Source organism: Polistes fuscatus, unplaced genomic scaffold (assembly GCF_010416935.1).
Source record: "Polistes fuscatus isolate 324 unplaced genomic scaffold, CU_Pfus_HIC Scaffold5, whole genome shotgun sequence".
NCBI classification, from domain to species: Eukaryota; Metazoa; Arthropoda; class Insecta; order Hymenoptera; family Vespidae; genus Polistes; species Polistes fuscatus.
The window spans coordinates 9345546-9359633 of NW_025113129.1; the positions used below are offsets into that span (position 1 = coordinate 9345546).

At 33.2% G+C, this 14088-nt stretch overlaps 1 protein-coding gene across 2 annotated transcripts in view; it reads right to left on the reverse strand.

Annotated features, from left to right (window-relative positions):
* Window positions 1–940: 940 nt before the first annotated feature.
* Window positions 941–14088, reverse strand: part of LOC122522050 (protein madd-4) — a 193642-nt gene continuing 180494 nt past the window's right edge. The window contains exons 10-24 of one of the 2 annotated variants that reach the window (XM_043642840.1): window positions 11890–12031; window positions 11573–11666; window positions 8420–8841; window positions 7492–7621; window positions 6894–7104; window positions 6263–6573; window positions 6054–6181; window positions 5677–5817; window positions 5376–5545; window positions 5055–5144; window positions 3946–4912; window positions 3763–3845; window positions 3301–3684; window positions 3056–3209; window positions 941–2647 (exon numbers count right to left, since the gene is read on the reverse strand). In XM_043642840.1, coding sequence (XP_043498775.1) covers window positions 2541–2647; window positions 3056–3209; window positions 3301–3684; window positions 3763–3845; window positions 3946–4912; window positions 5055–5144; window positions 5376–5545; window positions 5677–5817; window positions 6054–6181; window positions 6263–6573; window positions 6894–7104; window positions 7492–7621; window positions 8420–8841; window positions 11573–11666; window positions 11890–12031 — 3534 coding nt within the window. In that variant the 3' untranslated portion in view covers window positions 941–2540. Of the gene's footprint in view, window positions 2648–3055; window positions 3210–3300; window positions 3685–3762; window positions 3846–3945; window positions 4913–5054; window positions 5145–5375; window positions 5546–5649; window positions 5818–6053; window positions 6182–6262; window positions 6574–6893; window positions 7105–7491; window positions 7622–8419; window positions 8842–11572; window positions 11667–11889; window positions 12032–14088 lie in introns of both variants that reach the window. The other variant, XM_043642839.1, reaches the window with a different exon arrangement.

Below are 14088 nucleotides of genomic sequence, written 5' to 3' on the forward strand. Positions count from 1 at the left end.
TCTATCTCTCTCTTTCTCTTGAAACTGTAAACAGCAAGACGATTGGTTCTGCGATTACGCGTTTAGAGGCACATAAGTAAATTCGGGCGATTAGACTAACGATAGAATGTATTTTTTCATCTTTTTTTTTTTCTTTTTTTTATCCATGTCAACGAATTTTCGCCAGAGGTTATTAACAAAATATTATATTACATATTATATACCTATACGTTTTTTTAAATTTATTTATTGCTTAGAATCTATTGGCTTACGTTCGCCTCACAGGACGCTTATAGGCGCATAATTATTTATATTTATCTGTAACTTACATATTTTGTAGTTAACTTTTAATATTTAATATCTATGTATACATGTATATATATATATGTGTGTGGGGGTGTGTGGGTGTATTTATTTATAAATTATGTATATATATAATCATTTTATATGAAATTTCTTTTGCTAACTTAGAAGTAATCTGGCAACAAATATTTGATACATATATATATATATATTTTTATATTTTTTTTCTTTTTTGTTTAAATTCTCTTCTTTTCTATTTTTTTCTCCTTTCTCTTCTTCTTCTTCCTCTTCTTATTCTTCTCCTTCTTCTTCTTCTTCTTTCACTTCTTCTTCTTTTTGTATATTCATATATGTATTTATATATGCATAGCGAAAATTAAAAATAAAATAAAATATAATAAAATACATAAAAAAAAAAACTATAGACGCTAGTCGGAATGTAATCGCAAAATGGATTTTCTTTTAAGAAGGGTTGGAAAGAGGAAAGGGAAAATATTATATCGGTGCTTATGTATTCCATGATTATTAATAATAATAATAATAATAAAGTCTTAAGGTAGTCGAAATAGCGTCTCAGTTTTAAGAAATTATTTTCTCTCGCGTTTTATTTTTACTTTATTTTTTATTTCCTCCCTTCCTTCCTTCCTTTCTTCCTTCCTTCTATCCTTTTTTCCCTCGTTCGTGTTTCTTTTTTTATCGAAACTAATGGAGCTTTGATTGTGCTTGATAAGAAAATGGTAAAAAAATAAACCCGTTACGAACGTGCGTTCTTGTTGCGCCGACTCTTTTCATCACTCGGGGGAGGATTGGGGAAGTAGGTTGAAGGATAAAGGTAGTTTTGAGTTTAGATGGTAGAGGAAGAGGATAAGAAAAGGGGCAGATGGGTACTTAATATACGTAGTTTCTTTAATATTTTTTTATATCCGATTACTTTTCCGTTATTAAAATTAGTGTTTCCGTTTATTAAAGCCGTGCGATTCAAACATCAACATTGACAAACTTTAATAACATACTTATTAATCGCACATTTAACGCGAATAATCATCATCTCTTTTTTGAACACGCGTTAATGAAACTTTTTGCCATTTCTCTCTCTCTCTCTCTCTCTCTCTCACAATCTCTCTCAACCTCTCTCTCTCTCTCTCTCTCTCTCTCTCTCTCTCTCATTGAACTTTAACAATATAGATATACCTTCAACTTTTTTGGACGAATTCCACGTTTCCATTTCTTTTCTAGGGCACGAGAGTATGCGCGATTAGGATTCGCGCCAAACTGTACACGTAACGTACACGTGGCTCAACAAATTATAGCTTAATTAGGACGAAACGAGGATATTTTCAGCTCTTTTGCGTTTAGTGTTAATCTGTCCGTCTGTTATTTATCTCTGTTCTCTGTGCGCGTTTGTGTGTGTGTGTGTTTGTGTGTGCGCGCACGCGCGCGTATGCGTATGCGTGTGTCCGTTTACCTTTTTATTCTGTTTATTATTATTAAAAAAATGTTATTTTATATTTTGTTATGTTTAATTTTATTTAATTTCTTTTTTCTTTCTTACTCAAAATGAATTTATCCTTCACTCACACGCGGCACGCGAGACTCGACGCTGTTATTTTCCTCTGACGTCTGTTTGCTTTAATTAATAACTACAAGAGAATAAACATAATCGCGAAAGAACATAAAAACTTGGTCGATACTGTTTCGAGAGTACATAATCGTGAGCGTGTTACATCGTAATACTATCCAATCAACATCAAAACGAGGAAGCTTTGATCTTGTTTTTCTCTCTTTTTTTTTTTTATTTTTTAATTTTACTTCATTTATTTATTTATTTATTTATTTTATTAATTTTGTTTAATTATTATTATTACTTTTATTAAACTTTTCTCGTTTCACTGTTCTCCACAGTTTTGGTTAGAGATGGATTTATTTTAACAAAGCCCATTTTTCCTCTTTTCTCTTGCAAGTCTTCTCTAACGGCGGCATAATAATTTTTTTTTCTAACGATAGTTAATCAAAAAATTTGTCGCGAAACGGTTTATAATTAAAAACCACGAATGGAGATTGAAACTTTTTGTTTGATCTATTTTTTTCTTTTTCTTATCTCTTCGTGATTAAAAACCGTGTTTCATCGCTTACTGTGTATCGTTATCGTCATCATCGTTATCGTTATCATCGTCATCATCATCATCATCATATCATCATCATCTTCTCGTTGATTTTTCATCATACCGCACTTCACATAAGATCGCACTTTCTTCGAGCTAACGATGACGACAAGACGCGCAACACTGCTTCTGATAAAACGGCACTTTGCATATGTTCATAAATTTCACTCTGTTGCATAATGGCGATTGATCTTTACAGTCATCTGTAAAACAAAACAAAAGAATAAAATAAAATAAAATAAAATAATCGATTAAAAATTAAAACACACACACACATTTATTTATTTTATTTGAAATCTACTTATTTAAAAATATAATCATTTTTAATTGATTTGCATTACAACTACAAATAAGCAACTAAATTTTATAAATCAAAGACGCTTAACTAAATAGACCCGTATCAATGTGTACTTTATTTTAAATTATAACATTAAATTGTTTTTATATTTTTATTTTTTAATTAGAAATTATTAATTATTTTTTTTTAATGCACTAACATAACCGAATTTTGTACGCATTGTTTACAAGATGCATGCAGATTTTATATAGGCATCCGTTGTTTGCGAATTATTGCAAATGGGATTAAGGATATTATTATAGTAAAATAATACCTGGAAATTGAGGACAAGGTGGACCTTTGCACGTTTTCATTACCGGTGGTCTTGGTAAATCTCTGCACGCGTTACCTGCTGGTTTTTTTGTTCCGTACCATACACATTGCAGTATCCTATACTTTATACCATCCTTTTCGCAAGATGCAATACACTAAAAAATACAATTTATAAAATCATTTTCTTTTTCTTATACTTTCTAACAATTTTCATAAACCATTTTCAAATAAATTTGATTAAATTACCTCAGACCATTCACCTACTCTCCATACACCTTTACAAGCATCGTTATAACATTCCTGCCTTTGTAAAGGTCTAGTTGCTTCGTCACATTTATTCAGATCTAATTGAGTGATATTTTGTCGGCCATCTTCCAATTCCCCGATCAATCGACAACTAATATCTCGCCTTTGCATGGCCGTTTTCCAATTAAAACACCTCGAAGATTCACAATTCGTCCATTCGGTTGTATGCCATTGTGGACATCTTTCAATTCCACAAGGTCTTACTTTCTGTGGCATTGGATGTCCTGCGTCTTCGCACAAAGTTGCACCTATCACTGTTCTCGGTGGTACACGGCTCGAATTTCCCGATTTTATTGGACGCATCGTACATTGTGCACCACGCATCTAAAATATTTTTTGAATCCTTGTTAACAGTGTTCAATTTTTATCACAATAGTTTTTTACTTAATTTTGTTATTTTACCTGGAAACCACTACCCCCACAAGTTTGGGAACAATCCGACCAATTAGTTGTCACCCATTCAAAGACCAAGTCTTCTGTATTATCTATAATAATATAAAATAAATATTTTAATTGAATTTAATCAAATAATCAAGTATCTTTTTAGATAGAAAATAATAATTTGTATTTAGAAAATCTTTTTACCAAAACCACCAATCGAACCAATTATAGAATCGGTTTTCCCCATGCTATCAGTCGTCGTAAATATATCCATCAGAGTTTCTTTGGAAGTCCCTTTTGAGTTACCTCGATCATGTCTATGAGATAATTGCTTTGTGATTTGTTCGGTCGATTTTGAATCAATGTGTTCAATGCTAGGTAACGTTGATTCTTCCATCGTTGTTGAATTTTCATTAGTTTCTTCAATTTCTAAAGATCTAGTTGATGAAATAGTACGATCCTCGTTGAAATCATTAGCTCGACGTTTTTCTAATTCGTCTACGTAGATCGAATCATTCGTACTTGATTTATCATCGTTTTCATAATTAAAGATTTTCGTTGAAACTTCAGTATCTTCGATATTCGTTGATGTAACTGTACGAGTTGATGTATTTTCTTCATTCGCTGCTAAAGAAGAAGCAACATTTTTCGTGGTAGAATCCTGAATATAATAAACTTCTAATCCAACATTATCCGAAGATCCAGCTGAATTGATCGTCCCGTCAGAATAATCGTTGAAACTATCATTTTTGTGATGTTTCACAACATCTTGCCAATGTCTTTTAACATTTTTCAACGACTCCTCGACGTAATCCATGTTAGATTTCGTAGCACTCGGTGAATCTTTTTTCTCCAATAAATTAGATGTTTGTTTATTAGTGTCTTCTTGTTGTTTTATACCAAATATGGCTGAGTCCAGATCGTAGGGATCTACATTGATGAATATTCTTTCCTCGCCTGGTTCGAGAACATCGTCAGGAATGGCTGTGTTTCGATACAAGTCTTCGAAATCGTCCTCCTCAAAATTATGATACCTTAGATCAGTTTTTTTGTCGGGCATTGTACGTTTAGTTGCCATTGAAACTTCCTTATGAGTATCATCGATGAACGTAACTGGTGCTGTTCTGTGACTTCTACTGGAACCTGTGCTACTTTGGAATGGCCAATAGGCCTAAAAAAATAAAAAACCAGTTACTTGTGAAGTAATAATTTAAATGTAAAACAGTTTTGATGAATCATTTGACAAAATTAGGAAAATAATATTGAAAGAGTCCGCACAACCGGTGTCGTCAAGCACTATAGTACAACCTCACCTTTATGCTCGAAATGATATAACTGAGGTGAGGCATCAGACTAGTTGCACCGGACGTTGGTGTTGATTCTACGGATTCGTGATATCCGGGCTGACGTTATAAAGTTGTATTTTAAAATCCATTAAAAGAGAGAGAGAGCAGGCAAAGAGAAAGAGAGAAAGAAGATTTTCTATATTAATGGATAGTAATATGTACTACCATGCGTAGATTAATTTCAATTTCTATATTAATAAAATGAAATTTAAATAATAGGAATAAATTATTATCATAGACATTTGATATTTGAAATACAATAAGTTATGTATGAATGTATATAAGTACCTGATTCAAAGAGGTTATAGTATGCTCTTTGTGCATCATGGTTGAATCTGGTGGGGTTGGACTGGTCCTTTGTCTTTTGTGTTGTGGTTTTCTCGTTGGTTTACTCGGAACCGCTCGTTCGTGGCTTAAGTCTTCTCCATCGATAGGAGCAAAGTGATTACCATAAGCGGCTAGTAGAGAATACGCAATGAATATTGTTATATTTATTATTATATTTGTTTAGTTAAATATTATAATAAAAATAATTTAAGTTTGTCGAAGGAATCGTTTATACCTGCACGATCGGTGTAAAGGTTCTCACCGGAATTGGCTGGCGCCGAATCTAGATTAGCATTTCTTTGAAGATGTACGGAATTGCCAAGTCGTAGATATTCCTCACTACTTATTTGTTCTTTCGAGCGTAACTTCACGAAGATACGTGTCTCAGCGCGCGAAAGGGATGCTTCAAATATGATAAACAATGTTTAAAAAAAAATAGAATTGTTATTATTGATTTGTTAGGAAAATTCATACTAAATAATATTTGTAATAATGCATAAACACATTTTTGTTCTCTTTATCGTTAAGAACTTTCCGGACAATAATTTTATATAGAAAAATATTTATTAAATATTACAAATATTAATCGTTACGAACTTTCCAGGCAATACAGTAATGGTAATTTAATTAATGACTCACCAACGCAAGCGTAAACTCCACTATCGGACGTGTTTATGTCCGTGATTTTGAGTGCACCCTTTTTGTTGATTTTATATTTTCTCGTTCTTCGTAATTCTTTGTCATCCTTCATCCAGATAATTTGTGCTCTGTAATAGAAATAAAATCTACTTTCCTAAACAAATGTCACTTTAGGTTTCAGAGGAAAACAAAGTAGTATCATTCCTTACTTATCGAATTTTTTAACAGGACATCTAATCTTGATAAAGGCCGTCCCTTGAAATATCCTAGCAATACCGCCTATTTTCAGATCAACTTTCTCGTTCAGATCCGACTGATTATACGTAGAATTTTGACTAAGAATGATTGGTTGCACGTTCATGTCCATCTCGTGACACGGTTTCGTGTTGCACGGTTTTTCGGAGGATGGCTTTTGCGGTGGGCATTTATTTTCTTCCCGTCTCTGTTTGCGACCCAGTGCCATTATTTGCTCGCAGGTCACGTTTCGCCTCTTTACCCCTCCACCGCAACTTTTGGAACACTGCGAATAATCGAGGTTCAGACACGAGACCAATGTGGAGAAGGTCATGCGGTTAGTCTCTATTTATCTCTCTCTTTCTCTCTTTCTCTCTTTCATACACACACACACACACACACATACACAGAACACAAAGAATTTAATTTTGTATTCGGCAGAAATTTGATATTTTTTTCACTTATTTATGTATGGTCTCATTAATTAGAAATTACAAATATTTGTGATAAATTTGGACATACGTAAAATCGAATCAATCGTATCAGGTTAAAAATATGTATGTATGTGTGTATATATATATATATATTTATATTTAGAGAAAATACCTCTCCCCATTCTCCCGTGTTCCACTTGACCGGACAATCCAACACGTTACAGTATTGTCTGTCTGCTGGTGGTGGCTGCGGACACATATGGTTTGGTACCGTCACGGTATTACTGAATCCTCGTGCCACCTCGTGTATGCATGTGACATCGCGAGTTTGAATGCCAATACCGCAGGGGCTCATGCAGGGTAAGAACTCGCCATATCTCCACCTGTGGTTTAACATAACAATGCATTGGTTACATCCTCTGACACTAAATAATTACATTACAAGTTCAATTTATATCGAAGCTAATAACAATATTACAATCATTTGAACAGCGCATTAACAGACAAAGTGGTAGTATGTTAATTTTTTACTATGAACCATTTTGCGTTCCATTTATTATTGCAAAGGCAAGACAACGCTTGATCTTTTAATGAATTGTTTAAAAGGTAGTATACGTGTTTCTTTAATAGATAATAACTGTAACTTCATTTAGAAGAAGTTATCTAACATGTTATATTTATTATATTACAAATATACTACGTACAATTAATATTTCCTCTTTAATATTATTTAATATCAAATAGGAATAAATGTAAATAAATTTATTTACCTAGGTGGGCATGGATGATCATTGCAAGTTCGGATTCTTGCTTCTGGTTTAGTTTCCGCACTGCAGAGTAACGGAGTCACGGTTTTTCCAGTATCGTCTCGTATGCAGTTTATTATTAAATCTTGCACGCCTAGAATCGTTTGTAAAAAAAGTCAAAAAAAAATGTACGTCAACGTATCTTTCGTTTTGGGGTTAAATGCATGATTTTCGTATAGGATCGCGTACGGCATTGTGCTGTACGCTTTTCATCCAATTGATTTTGGCTAATTGAATCGTCGGATAGTGTTTCCAACGGAGGATTACTAATAGCACGACGCCGTTAAATCGACCGCTTTGATTAGCCAGTTGGGATGAACATTTATCGGATTAGTAATCTTTAGTAATCCCATTCGATACGCTAATTGATTGCTTTCTTAAGGTATTTTATTCTTTAAATATATTCTTATTTTTTTGTGTTTAGATGATTTATATCAATCATTATGGATGGAATCAAATATTATGTCGTTCTAAAAGATTTTTCTTTGAAAATAAATTTTACGCGCACAATATTAAATACGAATTTAAATTTAAATTAGTCTATTTTAATAATAAGTAGTAAAAACCAAATATGGTCTGACCAAAGTCGACCATTACTACTAGCGATCTAACATAACGCTCTAATTGTAAGCTTTCTCTAATCTCATTATTCGCAAATGGGTCGCATTGTCTTAGTAGGATCTAATAAAATCCAAGGTCTTGAAATAACGAAGAGATAAAGGAATGTTGTTACTAAATAGAGGGAGATTGGGTAGAAAGGAAGGAAGAGAGGAAGGAAGGGAGGAAGGAAGGAAGGAAGGAAGGAAGGAAGGAAGGAAGGAAGGAGAAACATAAGATAAGATTGTAAAGCAGAAGTCTTCGATCGATATATATATATAAAACAAGACTTTACCTCCTAAGCAAGTAGCGCTACAAGGCGTGTAACCTGTTTCCTTCCAGGAGTAAGTGGTTTGCACGTTTCTTCCTGGGGCCACTTTGATGCCACTTTCGTAACCACTGGCACTACCAGATGTTAAACCACTTCCCCCACCATTTCCAGAACTAGCTGAAGATTTGTAGGTATCCGTCAAACTGGACTCGGCATATCCGCTATCCCCAACGGTGTCGATCCCATACGGTAAACTATTTTCCATCAAACCGCAAGGTTCCATCACGCATTTCTCCGTCTCCTCAGGTTTTGGTCCGGAACATTGTATATCTGGTAAATTGGCCATCGTACGACTGAACTCGAGGAATATCTTGCAGTGAACTTCCCTACTGCGTATCCCATCTCCGCAGGTTACACTGCACGGTGACCATTCCTCTGCGATGAACCTGAGAAATTCTCTAATGTAAATATTCTTCTCTTTGATCGAACACGAACAATCCTATTCATTAGAATTACATGAATCGTGAAGAAAAGATTTATTTAATGATAATAAGTATGAACGACTAAAGAAAAAATGAAATTCAACCAACAACTACTAAACGCAAAGTAATGTGATGGTCCTCTCACGGTGGTTCTTTTTTTCTTTACCCTATTTTTTTCTTTTCCTCTTCTTCTTTCCTTATTCCACTTTCTCTTTCTTATGTTTTTTTTCCTTTTTCATATTATTTAATTAACAACTACTCTTTCTCTATACTATTTTTATTTTTTGAAGCCGGGGTGGGAAATCAATTCGCATCAAAAACGTAAGGGATCTCGTTAATTTAACGATCAAATTTCATTTTATTTTTTACCCCCTTTCACTTCGAGAACCATCTTATATTTCTTTACTATTAGTTTCGTAAAAATCGTCGAATTTTCTTTTCTTATCGGTCGAAGGGGCTCGAATACTTTCCATCATCGATTATCGCGAAAGCATATATTTTCCATCGATTTTTTTTTTTATCGAAGGCGCACTTAAAACCACGCCTTCCATTCGTCTGTCTCACTTGTCTATTCAGAGAGCTCGATCAGCCCATTGAAAACTTACATCCGTGAGTACACTACCCTTTTTCTTTCTTTCTCTCTCTCTCTCTCTCTCTCTCTCTCTCTCTCTAACACACACATTCTCTCTTTTTCTTTCTTTCTTTGTCTTTCTTAAGCGCATCAATCAATAACTAATATTTTACTTGCTGACAGTCTTTTTGCAATTTGTCTACGGATTAATTGAATAATTAATTTCTTTACATATATATCTCTTTTTTCTTTTTTCCTTTTTTTATCATTATCATTATTATTACGGAAGATCTACGTCGTAGGAAGGAAAGCTAGCTACATCGTTTCAGTTGATTTTTCTTTTTCCAGGTACGAACAGACGTCGTTCTTCTTCTTTTTTCTTTCTCTTTTCTTTTCTTTTCTTTTCTTTTCTTTCTCTCTGTACTAATATAATATTTTCTTTTTTATTTTATTTTATTTGTTTTTTGTTTATACATTTCTTTGCTCTCTTTTTCTCTCTCGGAGAAAATTCTAATTTTTATCTTTGCAGAAACTTTTCGAGATAAGCTAGTTGCACGAAGAAGAGTTTTATTGTAAGAATAAAGTATGATCATTTAGAAAAAGGAATTTTTAGGCACATGCAAAGCTCACATGTATACATGTATATGTATATGTGTGTGTGTATGTAGGGTATATTAGGGAATAATAGAGCTAACTAGAATGATGGTGGAAATGATGGTGAAAAAAAAATAAGAAAATAAATAAAAGAAAAGAAAGAAAGAGAGAGTGAGAGAGAGAGAGAGAGAGAGAAAGAAAATAAGGGATGGATCGAATAAAGACGTGAGATTATGCGAGAGATTAATGATCTTTCAACGCAATTAATTACTTCGATCGCTTTGTAAAAGAAAGGGGTGGAAAGAAGAAGGAAAAAAAGAAAGTAAAAGAAGAAAGCATTAACAGCACTTCAGTACGGCTGTGAATCGACAAAACGTGCATGGGATCAACTATGAAAGAAAAAGACAATTAAATTGGGGATGGTGGAAGGGGAACATAACCCAGGAAGAAAGAAAGAAAGAGAGAGAGAGAGAGAGAAAGAAACTAAGAAAGAATGAATTTCTACTATAGTTTAATACAAGAAATGCTTTGGGAACACCGAGGAGAGCTTAAATAAGAGAAAGAGAGAGAGAGAGAGAGATAGAATAAGAGTGAATGAGATAGAGATAGATACTTCTATTTATTTAGCCAGTATTTTTAGATGTTTACATATATTTTGTAAAATAAATGATCAGTATAAATAAAAATTTATATATTCTTATAAAAGGGGTAGGTTTGCATCAGCATTGTATTAAGGTTACATTATTTTAATATAAATGCAGACTATCTTTTAAAATGACTAAAACTTTATCTATTATCTCTTTCGTTCGTATATAACTATCGTTGTATGGTATATATGTATACACATACATATATACTGGTTATCAGTAACGAAAGGGTTAATTATTGATCATTTATATCACAAATTGATATTTTATTATTAATATTGACCCAATAAATAGCGGCTATATAAAAATAGACAGACAGATGGATAAAGAGTATTTAAAAAGTAATTTAAGTAGGGAAATAAAAAAAAGAGTAAAAAGTAAAATAAGAATAGAGAAAAAGAAGAAAGAAAAATAAATGTAGGATCAATACATAATAATTGAAGTTATAAAAGAAAAAATGAAATAGATTGACAGAAAGAGACACAGTAATAGGATACCTCAGATACAACCAGCCACAGGCAAAGTAGATCGTATATCTGTCGGAACAGACCAATTGACATAAAGAAATAAATGCTGTGTTTTAAATTGGTTCGGGGGTCTGTATCACTATAGTAATACAAATATACTTGGGATGAACATATACACGCGTATACATAAATACGAGTAAGCACGATAAAGCTTTATGAGAACACATCGATACGCAATTAAAAGTTTTCGGTGGCTCGATCTACGGAATATAATAGATAGATAGACAGACAGATAGATAGATAGATAGATAGATAGATAGGTAGACAGATAAATAGATAGATAGATAGATAGATAGATATATGTGTATGTGTATAGTTCTTTTTTTATATCTTTTGTTGTAATATTTATTACTTACGTCGATTCAGATGGGATTGGTTGATCGATCAATTTTTCTGGCACCGGTGGTGGTGGATACGGTTGCATCAATGGTTGAGTTAAATCTTCCCCATCTTTGAAATATATAATTATAATTGTTTGATATTTTTACAGAGTAATTATGTTTATTTTTTTTTTCTTTTGATAATATGACTGGGAACGATTTTCGTTAATTTATTTATTAAAAAATTCTCCTTAACCCTAATTTGAATGTCAAATTTTGTGAATATATTTATTTAAAGAATTTACAAAGTCCAAATTTGGATGTTCTGTTATTTATATAATATTTGAACTTACACATGCTACATGCCACATTCGTTTTGCATTCTTGTTCGGCTCGTGGTCGTTCTAAGGGGTCACAACCAGTTGAAATCAGACCGTTTCCATCTCTGCATTCGATACTTCTCCTTCGAAAGCCGGTACCACAGGATGCTGAACACTGTTGAAGAAGTAAAATCTATTAAAATTGTGATCGAGTCATTGTAATCTTAAAATTTTTGTGTCGTACGACAGGATGTAACAACCGAAGAGTTATTTTTTTAAATATAATATATATATTATAATATAATTTAACAATAATAAATTTTGAAATAATATAATTAAACTAAACGTTATTAAATCCTGTCGTATAACGTTTTGATATTTTAAAATAAAACCAAAAAAAGAAAAAAGAAAGAAAATTCTATAAAAATTGTACGATTAATCGTATTTGAAGTTAACAAAGCTGTGCTAAATCTAAGTTACGTTAAATCATTATTATTATTGTTCCACGTGCTTTCTTTAAACATCGTAATAACCTAACGCAAATACAACGTTAATGGTTAAAGCACTTCCTTAGGCATAACATTAGATATACCATTATTTGAACTCATCTCGACTGTGGACTTTATCAAGTATAATTACTAGACTTCTAAACTTCTAAATTGGCTGTGCCAAAGAAAATCTATTATTTATTATTTAAACTCTTAAAGATGAAATATATCACACTACTGTGTGTGTGTGTGTGTGTGTGTGTCCTACATTTACATTTCTTTGCAACTAACTGCACAATATCCATAGCTTTAATATTATCCAAACTTTAATTGAAAATCCGAAAAAATTGTCGCCTGAAAGTAATTAACATTAATGAATCTATTACATAGGATTTGGAATTAAGAAAAAATTTACTTTCGATTCGATAAATATAATTATAACCAAAATTATGAGCACTTTTCTCCATTCCATATTTTTTTTTCAAATTTAATTTCAAGAAGAAAAGACATTGTCGCGTCAAATAATATTATTCATGGAATAATAGTGGCTTGAAATTTTATTTTCTCGCAATAAATTCGCGCGTATCGCTTTTGATCTGATAAATATGAAAAGAAAAAAAAAAATGAAAAGAAAGAAAAAAAGCGCGTAAATACTTCTTTCTCTCTTAATTTGCATACGAAACGTAGAATAGCATTTTTAATTGCATAATTCTCTCTCTCTTTTTCTTCCCATCTCTCGATTTCTCTTTCGTCGAAGTGAGTTAGATCGTGTCTGTGGAAATCCCAGGAGCTGATCTACACTCGGTCGTTCTAGGGTTCAGCGTGGAGCGACGTAAATCGAACAAGAAGAGAATGGGGGAAAGGATTATCTTCAGGATTTTGCTGAGAGACGGGTCATCCCTACCCTGGTTCTCTCTCTCTCTCCCCCTCTCTTTCTCTTTCTCTCTTTCTCTCTTTCTCTCTATTTTTCTTCCTCTCTGGTAAATGGTAAAGTCGCGAGGCGAAGAATCGTTCTCTCTACGTTTCTGCACATCGCCTTTGGCGTTTCGTTACTTTTCGGTGGGAATAGAAGGGTAGAAGTTTTTTGGTAGCACGAGGTAGCTGCGAGAAAGCTTCATCGGTTTGGCTGATATTCGTCGAAAGGATTGAACAGTTGAAAATCAAAGAATAAGAGAGAGAGAAAGAGAGAAGGAAAGAATGAAAAAAAAAACAGAGAACGGAGAGGAGAAAGAAAGAAAAGAAAACAGAGAGAGAAAGAGAGAGAGAGAGAGAGAGAGAGAGAGAACGAGAATGTGAGTTTGTGTATGACAATGAGAAAGTTAGTGTTTGTGAAAGAGAGAGTTTATGCATGAGAGTTTACGTGTGTGGATAGTAGAAAATGTATGAGAGAATAAGAGAATATGTATGACAGTGAGAAGGTGTATGAGAATGAGAAAGAAAGAGAGAGTATGTATGTATGTGTGTGTGTGACATTAAGAAAGTATGCGAGAATGAGAAAATGTGAGAGAATAAGAGAATATGTGCGAGAGAAGGGTGGGTATTAGAGTGAGAAAGTGTATGAAATTGAGAGAGTGTATTTGCGAAAGAAAAAGAGAGAGCGAAAAATAGAGAGAGAGGGAGAGAGAGAGAGTATTCGAAGGGAGAAACAAAAGGGAAAGGTTGTGGAAGAGCTGACTTGTGAGAGGAACAAAAAGGTCGAACGCAAGAGTTATCGTTCAAGACGTCGAATGTGTAAAAGGTGACG